Source organism: Astatotilapia calliptera, chromosome 12, assembly GCF_964374335.1.
Source record: "Astatotilapia calliptera chromosome 12, fAstCal68.1, whole genome shotgun sequence".
Classification (NCBI taxonomy): Eukaryota; Metazoa; Chordata; class Actinopteri; order Cichliformes; family Cichlidae; genus Astatotilapia; species Astatotilapia calliptera.
Window position 1 is genome coordinate 19671303 of NC_137433.1, and position 18874 is coordinate 19690176.

Genomic DNA, 18874 nt, shown 5'->3' on the forward strand with positions numbered 1-18874 from the left:
AAAAATGGGTCTGCAGCAAGCTGATTATTTCCTTCTCAAACATGAAGAGCTGCCATTGTTATTATTTAGAATGACTTCAGTCACTGTTATCTCAAGCCTGGAGATTATAAAAAAGTGTCATTCCTTGTTTATATTCTCACATAATTTATATTCTTTTGACTCTTCTTACTTAGACTGAAACAATTAATGTCTCCAGAAATGCATTCAGGAGTGTACAAGCATCGAAAACCTAAAACCTAAAGACAGAAAGAAACCCCTGACTGATCTACACACAGCAAAGTGTGTCGTCTCGTTTGCTTTTCTCTTTCAACTTGATACGTGTTTGATCTTCTTTATGAAATATCACATGCCACTCCTGTCTAGTCCAAACCCTGTCTGCTGGGTCGTAATGATGCAACAATTCATATTAGGTAAGGGATGCAATATGTTACACAGTTACTGGTGACGTTTTACCTTTGCATGGTGCATATGTGTGCTTACAAAAAGATAAATCAAGCCACAATCACACGCACATTTAGGGTAACATGAGAGTGAAAAAGAGGATTCTTCAGAGCAAAACTGCTGGTTTAAACTAAAATAATGATGAATGTGGTGGATATCTACTTTCACGTTAGTCAACAAAATGTTCTGACAGACCTTCTTCTCTCTTCTACACTGTGACATGCATTATCAGACACACTTTGGAGTCCTTTCTTCTTTGCAGCATACAGCAAAACAGTGCAACAGAAACTATCTCCACCTCAAAACATCTTTTTATTGCTGTTGAACTTCAGAATAGGAACAAAATTAGGAATCAATGGGTGCTTGTAGTGGAGACACAGGGAAGAGGATGTTATGAATCTCAGAGAGACTTTTGTTTATCAGGTATATATCGATTTTTAGAAACAATGACAAGTGGGCCAAACGACTGAATTTTGCAGCTTGCAATCACTTCCATCCAGCGTGTTTTCACTGATGGAGCCCTTCAGTGTTAACCCAGCAGGACTACTACAAGCGGCGTTAGGACTGCAAACAAAGCACTCTGCCACAGATTTCCAGTTCACCGGCTGTGCGCCTGTCAATCGCTCGCTGCCTCTTGAGGTACAATTCATGGATGAGTCAGTTGCCTACTCCCGCGTCCTCTCCTCTTTTTGGCGGCAGTGCAGAGTGCTTTAACTGCCCCAGGGCAGGTGGCTGGATTGCAGTACAGCGTGAACAGTCCACAGTCAACAAACCCCAAAAAAGCTCGGCTCATGCCAAGGACAACTATTTTATGATACCACAAAGATGGGCACACCAGCTCATGAGCCGAAAGGAAAACTAAACAGACTTTATTCGAGTATATCTGACATAGATTTGACTAAATCTCACAATCTAAGACACACTGAAACCGGGGATGAATCCCCACTACATCCCATTAGTTAATTATGCTCGCAGCCTACTTCAGGATAATTTGCCTTTACTCTTATATGAGGCAAATGTGAAGTCAGGGAAATAATCCCAACTTTTAACCATTCAATCATGAACTCGTGAATACAAAATAACCTGTCCCTGAGTCGCAGCTTTCATTTTAGTCAGAAATATCACTGAAAATGTGCTAATAAATTGATAGTCGCACGTGTCTGTGTGTATGTGTGTGTTTGTGTGTCCCCATATTAGATACAAAAGGCGAAAAGAGAATTGCCTAACTCGGAAGTCTTACACTCAGCATGTTTTCAGGGTGGGGAAAAAAAGTCATTACTTACCGTCATTTATGGCGAGAAAATTGGACCGAGCTGATTGTGAGCCATTGCACCGGACTCTGCTTTTGCTCTCGGGAAAAAGAAAAAAGAAGAAGGAAAAAAAAATCTTGTGGGCTTTTTACTGTAGAATAGGATCAGAGGAAACTGCCGGCGCACGACTGTTTTTCTTTTTCTTTTTTTCCTCTCTCTCTCTCTCCCTCTCTCTTTCTTTTTCGATGCGGTCCTCTCTCGCTGCAGCACTTCAGGGAAAGGAGAGAGCGAAAAACAGAGGTGGTGGTTGGGGAGAGGGAGGGCCGGTGTAATCAATAATTGTATTTCATTGAGTGATGCGGGTAATTCCGTCTGATGGAACAATCTAGTTAGGTGACTGACGCGCAGCACTGCAGCGCATGAATGCTAAACAGATGAGAAAGGTTTGCGCACATTCACTGTAGGGCAGCCCAGTATGTTCGTGTGTATGCGAACTACTTGCTCAGTCTTGGGGGATAGTTACAAGACACAGACTGTAGGACTTGTGGGAGTTGACGCCTGCCCATTTGAGCCGAAAAGATATGTTTAAGGGAAAGTTTCCCACTTCTTTCGAAAGACAAGTTGCAAAAATACCCCGACATCTAAATTCTGTGAACAGCAGAGATTCTTGCAACTCAGCTCCCCTCCGTCTGTTCTCAGAGTTAACCATTTTCATAAAAGTGGAGCTGTGTGGGAGCTCACCTTGGTTATGCAGAGTGGATCCTGAAGCCGCACAACGCATTTTAACGAAATCTCGCCTCTGTCCGTGGTGCTGACCGACCGACTCCTCAGCGTTTACCTCAGATAACTTCTCAGAAAATGGTCGATATGTTGCAAGCACAATCGTACTGTGAGCCACACATCTCTCTGAAAGTTATTCGCAAACATCGTCGCTAAAGTACTTTTATAGTCTGTCGCTTTCAGGACATGCGGAAGCTGTGGAAGAAAATCTGTAGTTTATATAGTCAGTACAACTGGTGCAAAATTATGATTGACTGCAAAAAAGTGCATTGTAAACACGAAGTATCAGGTGGGTTTTTTTCCAATCCCACACCTTTTATGCTGTTTGATCATTATCAGTACTTATATGCATACATAAACATACACAAGTCTGCATCCAGTAGTGGCAATTCACAAACCAAAACAACAGTCCACTAACTACACACCCTGAGATTAACACTCCCCCACGTCCCTACACTTGGTAGAAATGATATCTTCATATTTGTTTTTAAACTGTGTAGTTGATGTTTGTGATATTATGAGGGAAAACAATCAGCGCCCACTGAATAATAACATAGATTAACAATAAAATAATCTGAAGTTCTACAAATGTTGGGAACTACTGATTATTCTTGTTGGGAGGCAATTCAGCGACTCACACATACAGCTGGAGTACTGGGGACCCCTGCCAAAGGCTTGTCTGTCAGTTTTAACAGATCTGAACCATAATTAACTTAATCCTTGTCCAATACCCCACCTCTTCACCAGGTTTCATGAACTTTGGTGAAGTAGTTTATGTGTATATTTGCCAGTTCAACAAACAAACGGCACTGAGAATGAAGCCAAACAGACACACAAATACGCACACAGTCCACATCACCAATACATTTTTTATTCAACCCTTTTTATTGCACTAACACACTGTTGTCTTACTGGCATCAACTGTCACCATATTATCTTACCCAATTTGATTTGATTTTGGATTTAATCAGGCAAGGGAGAGCTTTATGAAAGGGTTTAAATCAAGAAAATGAATCATAAATGAACTTCAAACCATGAACTTTACCTTACAAAATAAGGTGCATTAAAATAAAAAGAAGTGCTGTGACAAATTGTAAAACTGATTTTCAGCTCTTGACCAGTCTTCACTTGGATCACTAATAGGGCAACAACGATGGGGTCAGGGGATCTGATCAAAGTGATTCCCCTGTGAGTGATACTCAATGGATTCCTTAAGGGTACCTTACCAAAATCTTCATGCTTTCCTGATGATCACCAATAAGAGCACAGCAGATAAATCGTATGTTAATTGCAGCGGATTTTCAGTTGCCAGGAGTACTGTGTTTTCCTGTAAGACTGAAGTTCCTTAAAGGAGTGCAGAGGCACAACTCCAGCATAATGAACTCAGCGGACACATGATACAACACTGAAATCTGATCACCTGCAGCCATGCACCGGGAGCCAGAGATGCTCATACTAGTGCAGGTCATAATTTCTGATTGTCTCTCTTGTTCTGTCACATTCTCTGTCAAACTACTGCTTCATGAACAGGTTACTCTGGAAAAGACAACACAAATGGGAAAAGGGTTTCACACTTTAGCATCGATCCCATATCTAAATACACTCTTAACTGCTGTACACAATTTTGCTTAATATTCAGGTTTCACATTTATTTTCATTTCAGCATCCCATTGCTGGTTCTTACTTTATTTGCAAGCTGCTAAGCTTAATTTGACAGTGTGAAGTAACCTGAGCAGTGAGTAAAGCCTTTGAATTCCCAATGCAGTTTGAGCAAGAGAAATGCTAATTTCTTTCATCTCATTAACGACCACAGAGGGACTAATAGTATTGATGAACACCACACAAAGGGTGTGCAGTCCCGTTATAATAATTACATAACCGATCACAGGCTGTTAAGAGATACCGAGGATCTTTAGATTAAGCATGATATAGCAACTGACAGTTCGCTGCTATGTCAGATACTACCCGCAAGTGACTCCTGGAGAAAATGAGGCAAGGGGGGGAAAGAAGGAAAATACAGAGTGATGCAAGCACAGGGATATTCAGCTTTTCAGTATTCACATCGTTTGCAGCTGCAAATTACACCAACAAAACCAGTGAGACACCAGAACACCGTCCACTGCAGAAAACATCTACAAGCAAGCTCTTTGATGTGTTACATCCAGTGCATCTAATTCTTTACTTTCATTATTCAAAAACTTTTTTTTTTAAAAATCAATCGCTTTTCCTGTTAATACGAAGGACGTGCAGTGAATAGGACAGCCTGGTTGTGCACCGTGACATGTTTGTAACGCTGGCTATGCATCATGTTCAGGACAAATGACAGAGAGTAAGATTTTAAATGATCCACACACTGTGTACTAAAACATGCACAACACAAAAACGTGAAGGGGAACACATACGCACACGCTCAGACACACAAACAAAAAGAAAAGCCTCTATCCTTTTCCTCTGAACTTGATGATTCACAGAAGCAGTGACCTGGGGTTTGGGACACACTCTGCTTTTGATCTGGACTTGAGAAGCCCCCTCCAAGCCCCGAGCCATAAGACTCCATTTACTACTGCTGTAGAGCTGAGGAGCACTTAGCTTAATGTACGGGACAGTAGAATGACACACACACACACACACACACACACACACACACACACACACACACACACACACACACACACACACACACACACATGCGGATCCTCATGGATTTCAGTATCTTTTATTACAGAAAGCATGATAAAGATGGTGTTTTCCCTGAGCTTTGGACATTTACATGTACAAACAATAGATGTGAATTTAATAAGATCCCATGCTACATGTAAATACAGCCTACTATTCGTGGTAGTTATTAGAATAGTGCCAGTGTTGGACTTTGTCTTGCCTTTGCCTGGCCTGTATGTAGAGTCTATAGGCAAGGTAAGGGATTTTTGTACCACTCTGCTTGTAGTCTGATTTCCACTGACCAATCACGTTTGATCAGGCTTTCGTTGCAGGAAGGTAAGCAGTGTGTGTGGACAACAAAAGAGTGCTTACATTTGCTGAAATTAGTGTGTCAAACACTGACTTTTTATTAGGTTTCAGAAATAATCTGCATTTGTAAACAATGACTACCATTTGAAACAGGAGGGTGCCCCAAAAACATGGCCATTGCCATACTTGGCTTGACTAAGCAATGGGTTCTTGACTGCCCACACTGATATTGACAAATATTGGTAAAAACACCCAACACTAAATTATGAACTTCATCCATCCATTCATTTTCTGCTTGCCCAATTCAGGAACATGAGGGGGGCTGGAGCCTATCCCAGCTGTTACTGAGTAAGAGGCAGGTGACTTAGACAGCTCTATCCATCACAGGACTAACACAAGGAGGCAGACAAGCATTCATACTCATGTTCATAGCTAGAGCCAATTTAGAACCGCCAGTTAGCAAGCATGTTTTTGGACTGTGGGAGGAAGTCGGACAACCTGGAGAGAAGCCACACAAAGAAGGGAAGGTAAAACAACAGGGTCATTGTTTAGTGACTACTTAACAAGGACATACGGCTTGACTCCACCTCCTCAGCTGTACTGCTGCTCTGCTACATGTGCTGCAGACCGAGATCCTGAGACCGTTTGAAGAACTATGCGATGACACAACTGTTAAATTACGTCCTCATTAGTTCTGTTAAAAAATTTACTCGGCTAAATCTGTGAGAGGACAGCATCAAAAAGCTACTTCCAGCTGCTCTCTTGTCACAAGGGGCCGCTCATTAAGTTGAATTTTACACTAGATGTTCTTCCTATAGGAAGAACATCTAGTGTAATTCCCATTGTAGTGTAATTCCCATTGAGGCTGAGTTATAACTCAGCCTCAATGGGAATTTGTAGAATTGAACCAGCAACTTTTTATTTGCAAAGCAAGATGAGCCAGTTATATTGTCCCATATATAAGTCTGATATATGGATGTGGTACCTGCTGCATCAGCTTTCCTTTATAAATTACACTGGAACAACTGTCTGCTGCTTATCTTCATCCAGATTATAACAGATGTGGACACTGATGGTAATTGCTTATGTCTTGTGGAGATAGAAGCACTGGTTAACTGATTTAGCCTCCATCTTTTGCTGTCCACCTCCACCGCTCATCTACATTCATACTGCTGACCACTTTATACTAGATTCAGCTTTAGTCATACTGCACGGATACGTTTCGAATTTGATATAAGAAAATCTGTTGACTTGTTGCATCTCATCTGTGTGTAGGTATGTGTTTAGAAGTGCCGGTGAATTTGCTACCTAGAGAGCAAAACAAAAAGACACGGATGTCATTGATAGAGAGATGTGATGGATTAGAGTGGCCCAAGGGGGAAGTCCCGCTCCATCAACATGTAATGAAAACTAATTTGAAAACAGCAGGCAGCGATGAATAACTCTAAGATGAGTTCTGGTAACATTGTCTTCAGTGAGAGGTCATTATTGTCTCATATATGGGAAAAATTGGTTGATAACATTACGATTGATGATAGAACATTAGTTGTTGTCTTCAGGAGTTATGGCTGTCTGTAAGTAGGTCTGACTGAAAATCGATCAAGGGCAGAAACAATTTTACACCAAGTTTGTAATCCACCGTTCCACCATCAGATGCAACAGATGAAATGATGCGTGCTGGACAAAAGAAAAGGGCTGTAATACCATACATTTCTGCAATCTCTTAAATTTAAATTCTCTGGGGGGAAAAATAAAAGTTGAGCAAGGAAAGGCTTGGTAACAAGGTAAACATGCAAAAGCTCAAAACATTATTTTCTCATTTCTTTTCTGTCTACCTTTGCAAGGTCCTGGATAGTCTAACGCAGCTGAGCTAAAATACCAGAGGGAAGAAAGTCAAATGGATTGTGATTATTGTCCTGGAACAGATTGAACAGGCTGTGGGAGAAGAATGTGAGCTGAATCCCATTTCAACACACAAGCCCAGGTGCATTTCTTTTACTGAGAGGAAGGTGAAACTCACAAAAGGGATCTAAAGAAAGCATTTAGGTGGTAATACCGGGTGTAATCTAACCACTTATCAACAGTAGTTTATCACTTTTTTTTCTGCAGCAAAAGAAAAACATTTTGCAAAGAACGGAGATGGTTTCAAATAAGTTGCCTAGATTTTAACTGCTGCTCTGTGTTAGTTAGATTAATTTAGATGTCAGACCTACACTTAACTTTATTTAATCTTATGCAAGATACAATTTACGGGCATTCAAGGCAAAGAAATCGTGTAGCAGACAAGAAGAGCCTGGGCAGTATTAAACACATCTACAGTTATCTGCCATGTGTTGTATTGTGCATTGCAAAAAGATGGCACAAGGGTCTAAAACTCCTTGATTTTTTTTTCTTTCTTTCTTTTTATTTTGCTTTTTCTATGCAAATCCTGTCATTTTCTAGTCTTAGCCAGTCCTTGTCATTTTAACCTTCCTACAGAGAAAGACAAGTGCAGAAAATTAGGAATATACCACAGCATGACAGAAAACCAGAGAAGCAAAGCAACACCATGCTGGAATGACAAAAAAAAATCACCTCGAAAGAGAAACTGCGATGAACGCATCACTGAAACCTTTCAAAACATGTGAATCATCTGCTCCGAAATGGAAATAAGTAATCTGTGGGGAGTTACAGCTTCCTGTCATTCAACAGGAAACCTCCACTCCCCGCCGAGCAGCTAGGATTATCCTCTGCGCCTCACAGTTCTGGTTCAAATTCACAGCCTGCGTCAGCTGTCAAGACATGTAATAAAATGTGTGTGTCTGTGTGTGCTGAGGGTTGCCTGTGCCAGGTCTTGCTTCCAGTAAGTACAGTATATTTGATTTGAAAATGTATTACATCCAAAACTGTGCGATTCCTCTAAGTCTGTTGTTTTAGGGGAAGATTACCAAAGTCACTACTTCTTTCTTTTTTTTTTAATGTCAGGCTGCGGGTCTTATAACAATGCTGACTGGACACCTTCGGACAGTGAAGTACTCTGAGCCAGCTGGTGAGGAGGCTCTAGTCCAACAGTGCTGCTTTCAGCTCTGCCATGGCTGAGAGGTACCATATGTCTCCTCTCTCAGGAGTCCGTCCCAGGCTACTATTGCCAAGCCGTTAAGGCCTATCCCACATATGTGCCATAATACTGTTAAGTACTAATAAGTCCTCAAGTGGTTAAGGCACTGCTGCAATTCAGATTGTGAACCCTTGTCTGTATCTGCATTTGGGCTTATGAACAATAGAGAAATGACCACAGGGAGGTTCACTGGGTGGTGGTATTCCCCAATGACCTACACCTTCCTAAGACAGGTGAGTTTGCTTCCTCATGAAAATGAACTTAATCAGATAATCTCAGCTAACATCAGACTGCATTTGAAACACAATATGGAAACCATGTTGCTCTTTAAATGAGCCAATCATTTTTGTAACTTTAGCAAAGTGAGCAAACCCGAAACTTTCTAGGGGCAATTAAAGTAGGTCTTTCAAGTATTAATTTTCAACCTGTTATAAAAGAAGAGGTCCTATTTGCCTCTATCACCATGATTCCTTTAGTTTAAAACCCTGATACTTACGGCACTGTGACACTGGAGGCTAAAATAAGTGTGAAGTAAATAAAAAATATTTTCCAAAATCACAGTAAAAGGTTTTGCACACCTTTCATATTTAAAACACAAGACAAGTAGCTTCGTTCCGCTTATCGTTGCCATAGGAATAGTTTAACCAATCAGAGGCGACATAGTAGGGCCAGTTAAAAAGAGTAGCCAATCAGAGAGTCTGTTGTTTAAGAGCCAGGCTGTTTGAAACGGCAAAGCAAGCCCAAGCACCTTTCAACTGACGACTTGTGAAACGGGCAAGCGTGGTACTTTTTATGGTTATATAAAATAGTTAAGTTTCCGAAAAGCGGCGCTACTTACAGAGGTAGATATACTCACTTCAAGTAGTTTAGTTTTTTTTTTATGAGCAGCTGTATTTCTGTCTCCACTTGTCCATTTCTGTTTTAGCTTTAGCTCTGATTTATTTAGCTAACGATGTTTGTTTAACTCGATCAATTAATGCGCCTGTAAATGAGTAAAATATAGAAAAATGTAAAGTTTTTTAAGCGTACAGATAAGCATATTCGTGGATTTCTTTGTGCATGAGGAAGTTTTCTGTTTACTCTGTGTGTACCTTCATTAGTTTGTAATGTAGAAACTAGCGTTTGGGCTAAAGAAACTTAAACAGAAGGCTTCAGCTGTAGCTTGAAATAAGTATTAAAGTTTCTTTTATAAATCAAACGCATCCGAATATGTTTTATGTCCATGTACGGTTTGCAAAACAAACAAAAGAGTACCAACGACTATCAATAGCTGCCAAAGATAACGGTGGTGGCCATAGCTGAAATTAAAATAAATACTATATAGTAACATACCAAAGTAGGTCCCGTCCGTATGGCCAGTTATTGATAGCTCATGCTGTGTTATTAAACTAGCACTATGACACTGTATATCTCTGTGTTTAGATGTCCTCAGACGAAGAAGAACCAACCAGTCCTGTTCTCCCCAAAGACTCGGACCGGGGCAGCTCCGTGTCCTCTGAGCTTCAGGTGAAAATGTGCTTTTATTTACACTCATAATTCTATGGAACCATGTTTCCACCACTGGAAAACTATTATTTATTAAAAGGAAATACTCATCTATTTTGTTTTTGTATTAAATGGTAAAAGGACAGATTGTCTAGAAGCTGCTCTGAAAAGGTTTGGATATTAAATTCAACATTTTACACGATTGGTGATTCAGTTTGCTGTTGTCTGAGTCCAACCATTTGAATTAGTCTGCCAACCAAAATCGTGTGTGATATCAGCTTGCTTGAACTAGAACCTTGTGTGAAAGTAGTTTTGCTGTGTTGCAAGTCCAAATGGACTCTGTTAGGTTGAGCAAAGCTTTACATAACATGGTCTTAGCATAACTAGGTGTCAAAATAGAAGAGTCACACTAAAATGTTGTAACCAAAATAAACTGACTTGAAACAATACACAGAAAAATACAAACTGTAATATGCTTCAATTGATATTTGACCACCTTGTTCTTTGTTATTGTTTATCAATTAACAGGATGAGTATGAGGAGCTCCTCCGTTATGCTGTTATCACCCCTAAATTTGACGCGCTTGGCGTTCAGTTGAAGCAGCAGAGCACCTCGCATCTGTCTGCAGCGGGTGGAAATAAAGATGGCACAAAGTTTCAACGTGTACCAGGTATGGTGGCTTCCTCCTGTATCAAGAACACTTTCATACACATGTCTGTGTAGGTTCACAGTCATCTAGGTCATCTTAGTCTAGAGAGCTTAGAAAAAGAGGCAACAAAACAAAACAGACACACAGTTCACCGGGACTGGCTGACTGAAACTGAATATGAGCCCTTCCAGACACTGTCTGCATCAAATGATCGTCTGTCAGAAAGGATTTGGCATCAAAATATGGAGAAAATGTGTGTGTGTATTCATCAGCTTTATATTTTCATCTTTTAAACCAGTGTAAAAGGCTAGATATCAGTCTGTCACATTGTACCCCCTATCTCTTTCCCCTGCAATACCCACATCTTAAACACTCCATCAGTTTCCTCCCCTGTTGTGACTCTCATCTGAGGTTTAGTGCTTTAACTGTCACGGAGTAGTGCACGAGGATGTAGAAAGCAGACGGGCCAATTGGTAATGATCTCCTGGCACTCTGCCCGTACTGCTCTTTAGAGTGCAGGCTTTCTCTTCTCCCTCCCTGCAGAATTTAATTAAGATATTGACATAAATGCTTTCTTGGACAAGGAGCCACACTCATCTTATTTACCACTCTCACCTTCACATTTTCTGCTCTTAAGCTGTTTTTTGTTTTCTGACTTTTTTGGATTACATTTTTTAAATCAATCATTTTAATCTATCTTTAGCCACATTTATCTATTCCTCTACCTGCTCACTGTAACTCCTGTATCTTCTTTCAGATTCTGCCATTGAAGCTAAGGATGGGCGGCACTCTAGCAGGAGCCTGAGATCGTCACAGGCCTCCCCCTTGATTGTTGGGCCACACTCGACACACTCAAGAGCCTCTCGTGGTAAAATAATTGTAAAATTTCAGAGAAACAAAATACTTATTATGTGTAACTGTCATAATACTGTTTCATATTCTCAGCCATAGTCTGCCTGTCTGTCTGCGGTTGTGCTTTTTTTTTTTTCCCACTCCAGCTGAGAAGATGGCAGGTCATTTGTCTAGCAGGGCGTCACTGCTCTCAGATAATCCCTCAGAGAGGTTACAGGTGGCATCTGAGAGGTCCAGGCCAGATACCCCAGAACCCTTTGAGTTTGTTGTGACAGAGATGTTTATTTCAGAGGAGAACATAAACAAGATGGAGAACATTCTGGACACGTGGAGCAACAACCTGAAGGTTAGTCTGCTTCCACACAGTGTACAACTGTCCTTCACAGCTGCTCGGTTTCTCCTGTGGGCTTTTACATAGCAGCAAACAGCATTGATGCATAGATAGTTTCTGGCATTTTTGATCATAATGATATTTTTCACACTCTTCTTTCTCTGCCATTGTCATTAGAAAGTTATACTATGCCTGTGGTCAGATTAGAGATTATATAGAGGGAATGTGTCTGAGCCTCAGGATGACTTTTTGAAAAGGATGACACCTCGCTGCTCTTCATGGAACCGTTGACCTTTTAACTGTGTTTCCTGGAGACATTATTCTAAAGGAAATGGGTGTCTCCATGTGGGTGTCCATCCTGCCCTTTTCCTCTGATTTTGTACAGCTCATTCATGGAGAGCAGATGACAGCCAATCACCTGCTAAGCTGTGCAAAGCTTAATCTAAGAAAAAAGCAGTACCAGCCAGAAGGAGAAGGAGATGTGGGTTAAATAGTACACTCGTGTGTTGAGGGAGGGGTTTGAAAGTTCTTCTAAACCTGGAACTACACATCAGAACTGTAAAATAATACATCTCTGGTGGAAAACTCTTACACTCTGTGCAGTAGCATAAATCTGGCTTAAGTTTGCTGGACTTCAGATGTCAAGAACTGAGTCCAGCAAAAGAAAACTTAGAGATGAATTCTTCAAGATTTCTGTGTTGTGCAGTTGCATCTGTCTGGCACACCTGTTCATGTAATTTAAAAGCAACTACAGATATTTGTACAGATGCTCATGTTTGCTAAAGTAGAGTAATGAACACATTGTGACAGCCCAACCCTCTATTCCCTAATTAGTCAAATGTGCTGACGGAGCTACGGAAGTGGAAGTTGGCCTTCGTTGAGCAACACAAGCTGGAGATGATGAAGGAGAGGGAGAGGCATGCAGCCCAGACAGCTGGCCTGAAGTCAGAGCTAGATAGCCTTAAACAGCTATTACAAACCTATGAAACCTCCAACCAAAGGAAAGATGAGGTGACTACACGTCTGTTTATTTGCTTTATCTAGTAAATCATTTAGCTGTTTGTTATCAGGTAATTTGCAGAATAATTTGTCATTTATTTAATCACCTGTTGTTGTTTTTTGTTTGTTTTTTTTGTTTTTTGTCAACAAAACACGAAAAAACTGTAAAAACACCCATTACAAAATCATGGACTCCAAGCTGACATCAACTAATGTCTCGTGTCTCTAGGAGACTAGAGTGCAAAAATATTATATTTAGTGCAATGAAAGGCAAAAAAAAGACTTTTACATTTAAGGTCCTCATATCAGTGTTTTGTTAGGCCCCTATATACGTCTTTATTAATTAATTTGCACATTATGCCTTGCATGCCTGTGTAAAAACAAACAAAAATTTAAAAAAAAATTAAAAATTCAAGAAGCACTCTACTTCCTTCCTTTTTTTTTAAACCAATGGGCTTGTTTTGTGGACTCTTTCAGGTTATCGGGAACCTGAGCCAAGTACTGGACAGACAGAAAGAAAAGCTTGAGAAGATGAGGGCCTTCACCCACTGGAGACTCCAGCACATCGAGGCCAAAGAAGAGGTATGGTGTTTAAGAAGATTTCAAAACCTTTTGACATGATATTTTAGAAGTTGCTTGTGACATTAGAAATGCTCATAAAATAGTAAAACCCATCTCTACCTTTAAATTGTCAGAGTAACAGAGATTTTTGCTACGTCCAAACTACTGGTTTACTAAATTTTGTGCTTCCCCCCCCCCCACTGTTGCTGTTTTTTCAATCTGAACTTTCATACAAGTGTTGGTGATTTACTTAACTCATCGGGTAATGCCATTCCTTAAAAATGACCAATTCATATTTTTGTATAAACCACGACATAAAATTCATGACGAGAACGAATGCAGCTGCACAGGAGTGACTTATAGACGTAATTATTGCCTTGTAAATATTACAAATCACAGCCCTGTGGTTCCCCGCCAGGCTCGTTCTTCTCAGGTGGCACAGCAGCACTACAATTTGCAGCTGAAGAAGAAGGTGTGGTTTGCCTGGCAGTCTCTGATCCAGAAACACTGGAAAGTCAAGGTGGAGAGAGCTTGCCGTTCAAGGGCTGAAGAGGTCTGCTCCCAGATGTCTGTGGAGTATGAGGCTAAGCTAGCAGAGGTCAGTACATGTGGGACAGTGTGTCTAAGATGAGGCTGTAATGCTCACTTTAAACTGAAACTCTCTGCATTTAAGTAAATGAGCATCCCACTTTTGTTAGTATATCATGGTAAATGGACTGGTTTTCAGCTCTGTTTGAGCACTGAGTGCTATCTTACTACAAGCCACATTCACTCTTACAGACACATTCATACAAGCAGTTTTTTCTATGCCTAAACACTTTCGTCCTGACATTCAAACACTTACACGGATGCATCAGGTTCTGCTGAGTAGGGGATTGAACCATCAACTTTCAGATCATTATATAACCCACTCAGTGTTGGGAAGGTTACTTTTAAAATGTATTCCACTACAGATTACAGAATACATGCCCCAAAAGCGTATTTTGTAATGTATTCCGTTACGTTACTCAATGACAGTAACGTATTCTGAATACTTTGGATAACTTAATAATATTATCATGCTTTTTACAACTACATGAATGTACTATTACTGTGTGATTTATTACTGTTACTGAAATACCAATACCAACTAGATTTTTAAATCTTATTATAAAATGAGTAACAGTAGGGTGGACAGTAGGTAAGGCTGCACTTTTTGCAGCGATCTCGTATAGAAAACTATTTTGTGTGTATCTAAAACAGGTCTGTGGCTCCGAACCGTAGTAAAGGGACCTCTGGCTAATATGTCGGGTTCCGTGTCGGGCTCGTAGCCGAAAACTAGCTTTACTTTGTTGTCTGAGTCAACGTTTCTAGCGAGAGACAGAGAAAGGCGTTGAAAGGCTGCTCCAGCGGAACTTATTGTTTCGGAGGAAAACACGAACACAGTGTACAGTCGAGTCTTAATAGCTCACAACTGGGTCCGTCAGGCACTCTTTTTGGCTGCAGTGGTTATTATTATATTTGCATGCTTCCAGCTCCCGTTTCGGGTCGGTTGCAACTCGTACTTTTCAACTCTTTTTCTCCCTCCCTCGCGCTCACAGACACATAACGGGTATGGCGGTCCATTCTCCCTGCAGCACGGACTACACTGCCCATGAGGCTACATTCTTTAGGGCGATGACTGTAACACTCTGCCTATTGCCTTCATATTAAATCATTTTTGTGAATAATTTTAAAAAATATTTCTTCACCTCGTTATGCGGGCCACAAGTAGAGGTGACATGGGCCACGAGATTGAGACACAGGCATTGGAGCCTCTTAATGCGTGTTTTCTTTGGGTTTCCACCAGCGTGGAATTACCAAAAATAGAGAGCATAGCCTAACATATGAAACAAGAAAAGACCGCCGTGTAATCCATTTATTTCAATATCACCTTTTTAAACAGTAACTGTAATGGATTACAGTTACTCATGTTTTGTATTTTAAATACATAACGCTGGTGCATGTATTCCATTACTCCCCAACACTGAACCCACTCTACCACCTTAATTACTGTGAATTACTTCTGTGTGCTCTCCAAATCACTGTAGAGCCCGTGCCGATGGTGAAACCAAAAATACATCCTACATAGGGCTTCATGTTTTCGTGTTTTTATTAGGCTGTAACATAATAAATCAGGTTTTTTTTGTTTTTTTTTTTAATGCACATCTTGTGTTTTTCTTCTTTTTAAAAAATAATTATATAGAAAGATAATTCGACAATTCTTTCTATCCTTTGCTACCTGTGTGCACAGCACTGTGAGGCTATAGAGCGGGCACAGGCGGAGATTCAGAGACTACGATTAGAGCGAGAGCGATATGAAGAATCCATGAAGAAAGCCTTCATGAGGGGTGTATGTGCTCTCAACATGGAGGCGCTCAGCATGTTTCACTCTACAGAAGGACGAGCAGAACAACCTCCAGCTCATGATCAGCATGGTTTGTAGTAAATTTGTGGCCTGTGGAGAAAAACATTTATCTTCGTAGAAATGTAGCACACTAAAGCATGTACTGCTAGGATGATATATAGACTGATGCTCTATACAATGTACCGTGGTTGCATCGTGGGCCTTGCCTCTGCGGTGTATTGATTTAGCGCAGTTTTGGAGATTGAAACAAAAAGACAAGATGGAAACAGCATTTTTCCAATAGAGTGCAGCCATGTGCTATTGACGTTTGTTAAGATTTATGATTGAGAGGAGGGAATGGGGTCTTTGCACTTTACTTGAAAGCCTCATTTAATGAAGTTAAATCTGTGAATATGCTCAGCACTGCGCAAAAGGTACTTTGCACAGGTTGGCAAGCTTAATGTGGCAATGAAAAATTGGTTGATAAAATTTAAAACCCTTTTGAACCATGTTAAGAATCATGTAATGAATGAATGAATGAATGTTAGTTAGTTGTATGTAAATGCTGGGAAGATTGGATTAAGAGCTTTGGACTATTACCTGACACTTCAGTAGAAAACCTTAAACTCGGACCAGCGGTGTTTAAAATACTAGCATCATATGATTATCACCAAGATGTCCCACTGGCATGAGTTGGGAAAAATATCTCATCATTATATTTACACCACCTGTCGTCAGATTTGTTGTCTGAATCTGTTTTTGTTTTTTGTTGATACCATGGCTGCTGGACTTGGATCTTACTATCTTTAGCATGTAGAAATGAAGCCTAGCATGGGCATCTGCTCATCCATCTGCTTTCAGGTTTAATGAGTCTTCCAAACTGAAATGTATGTTAATACGATGCTGTCAGCCAGGGCGGTTAATTGATTACCCTTTCCTGTTGCTTTAAAAATGAGCACTTTTTTTTTTCCCTTTGGATTTTTTTTTAAACTGCACATATTTATATATTTTATACTTTATAGGACTTTTGCAGAAGTTATGAATCCCCAGCTCCTGCTACACCTGTGGTTTAAAATGGGTACTTTATGTGTCATCTGACAAGCAAGAGATCATTGAAATATTCCAATTCAAATACAAACTCAGGATTTCCAGTTTAAAGGGGGATTTTTGTGTAACTACAATAAAAATGAGTTATTACTGAGTCCTAATGACTCAATGAAGGTTTCTTTTTGTGTCGTAGTTCCTCTGCCTCGTGAGGATGAGCGTGGCTCCTCTGCCATGGCTCAGCTCCAGCCATATGCCACCTCTTCCACACAGTTCAGTCCAGTCCATTTTGACCACCCAGGCCCGTCGCACAGTGAAGCAGATGATGTGGCAAGTCACTGTTAATTTATAATGAAAACACACCATAGTACAGTGTCTTTCCAAATCACTCATGGTTCTTGAAATTTATTTATTGAATGTTAAGCATGTCCTTTCACGTGGATCATTTTGTTCTTTTGATTATTTATTACTTTATGTCGCAGACAATTCTGGCTTCACATATAAATCATGTGATTGCCCTAAAAAAGAAAAATTTGTAGAGCAGTCTTGAATTTCCTTTGTTATACTTTTTGTTTAAATTAGATGCACTATGACTAACTTCCTCTAAATCCCAAATCCTGATCCTGTGTTCACTTGTTGCCTTTATTTGTAGATGGGCTCTGGTGCCCCCATGTCCCAAGAAGAAGCACTCCCTCCCACTACAGTGGTGCACAGCTCACTCCCTCTTGGGGGAATTGCAAGTTCCCACAAAAAGGTTAGTGTCAGACATATAGAGACAAACTACCAACAGCAGCTGAATCTATGTCCTGCTTTGTTGTCTGTACTGTGCCATCTAAAGCTCTTCATCAAAAATCACATTTGTATATAACACTAAAAATATTGCTTGTTTTAGGTAGGTACTCGTGTCGTCACAGCAAGTCAACAAAAATCCTCAAAGACTGTAACGGCTCGTGTCACTGCGCGCCATGAGATCAGTAAGGTGGGACGTAGCAGCCTGCAGGTGATGGGAGTGGCTCCACCCATGAGCTCTGTGGTAGTCGAACGGCATCATCCTGTTACGCAGGTATGTGATGTGATGCATCGATACTGTTCCTTTATGAGTCTTGCAGTCATATACTTATGAATCTTTGCACAGTTTTAGCTTCAAGGTCATGTTGTTGCGTATCTCGGACCACATCTAGCACAGCTCTTGCTTTTAGACTGCTCCCTCTAGGGTTTTCAAGTGACTTTGCACTTAAACCCTACACTTAAATTTGTATTATTTTTCACATCAGCTGGTTTCTCCAGGACCTTATAGTTGATGTCTGCATTGATAATCTGACTCTCGAGGACTCACCAGAGCACCAAAGTTTTATACTGGAAACTGCAGTTTGGTCTTTGGGTTTTACCCAAACTCTTATCACCAATAAAAATTCTGTCACCTTGAAACAAAAGTTGATGTTTTGGGTGTTTTTTTTGGTCAGTGGGGAAATCTCAGTTCCCAGTGCAAATGGTGATAATCGGACTGATCTTAAAAAAATAAAATCAGGTATGCTGGAAGCAGTCCAGGGGTGCATGAGAAGATGCCTACATCATAGGAATTAAAACAACAGACTTTAATATTTTTGTGCTGTTTGATTTTTGTTTTTCTATAAGCAAAATCACTTAACTTTATAAAGGTACCCTTTATTTTTCATGTTGTTCAAATGCAACTTTGTTTATGTAAATTAGAAAAGCAATTTAAACTTTTTTTTTTGTTTGTTTGTTTTTTGCTTTCTTTTAGCTCACCATTGGGCAAGCCACAGCTGCTAAATTTCCAAGCTCCTCCCAAAAGGGCCACATGTCCACTGCAGGCAGAGCCTCCTCCAGAACGCACAGCAGCACCTGTCACACACACTCCATCAAAGTAGTTGACTGATGACACGCACATATGTCAAAGATCTTCCTTAAGACCAGCTATGCAAAAATCCAAATTGATGGAATTTTCTGTCTTGATATGAAGGATATATATATATATATATATATATATATATATATATATATATATATATATATATATATATATATATATATA

The 18874-nt window shown here is 40.2% G+C and overlaps 2 protein-coding genes across 6 annotated transcripts in view; one reads left to right on the forward strand and one right to left on the reverse strand.

Annotated features, from left to right (window-relative positions):
• The window catches only part of sv2ca (synaptic vesicle glycoprotein 2Ca), a 30579-nt gene extending 28173 nt beyond the window's left edge, over positions 1–2406 (reverse strand). Inside the window, exon 1 of the mRNA XM_026186084.2 lies at positions 1725–2406. The gene's annotated coding sequence lies outside the window, so the exon portion shown is untranslated. The remainder of the gene's footprint in view (positions 1–1724) is intronic.
• A 6284-nt stretch (positions 2407–8690) lies between these two features.
• Positions 8691–18844, forward strand: poc5 (POC5 centriolar protein homolog (Chlamydomonas)). 5 transcript variants are annotated; one of them, XM_080309153.1, is made up of 13 exons: positions 8691–8768; positions 9958–10041; positions 10549–10690; positions 11427–11537; positions 11668–11867; positions 12687–12863; positions 13329–13433; positions 13831–14010; positions 15685–15868; positions 17018–17151; positions 17474–17575; positions 17714–17884; positions 18584–18844. In XM_080309153.1, the coding sequence occupies exons 1-13, from the start codon at positions 8691–8693 to the stop codon at positions 18716–18718; spliced, it is 1803 nt and encodes a 600-aa protein (XP_080165279.1). In that variant the 3' UTR covers positions 18719–18844. The 5 variants fall into 5 exon arrangements, with proteins under 5 accessions (XP_080165279.1, XP_080165280.1, XP_026041880.2 ...); XM_080309154.1 differs by lacking the exon at positions 18584–18844 and adding an exon at positions 18096–18254; XM_026186095.2 differs by lacking the exon at positions 8691–8768 and adding an exon at positions 9239–9377.
• The last annotated feature ends 30 nt before the right edge of the window (positions 18845–18874 follow it).

Coding starts and splice junctions, on each gene's coding strand:
- poc5 (XM_080309153.1), top strand. CDS start 8,691: ATGAACAATAGAGAAATGACCACAGGGAGGTTCACTGGGTGGTGGTAT. Junction 17,152..17,473: donor ACAGTGAAGCAGATGATGTG/GCAAGTCACTGT, acceptor CTTTATTTGTAG/ATGGGCTCTGGTGCCCCCAT. Junction 17,885..18,583: donor GGCATCATCCTGTTACGCAG/GTATGTGATGTG, acceptor GCTTTCTTTTAG/CTCACCATTGGGCAAGCCAC.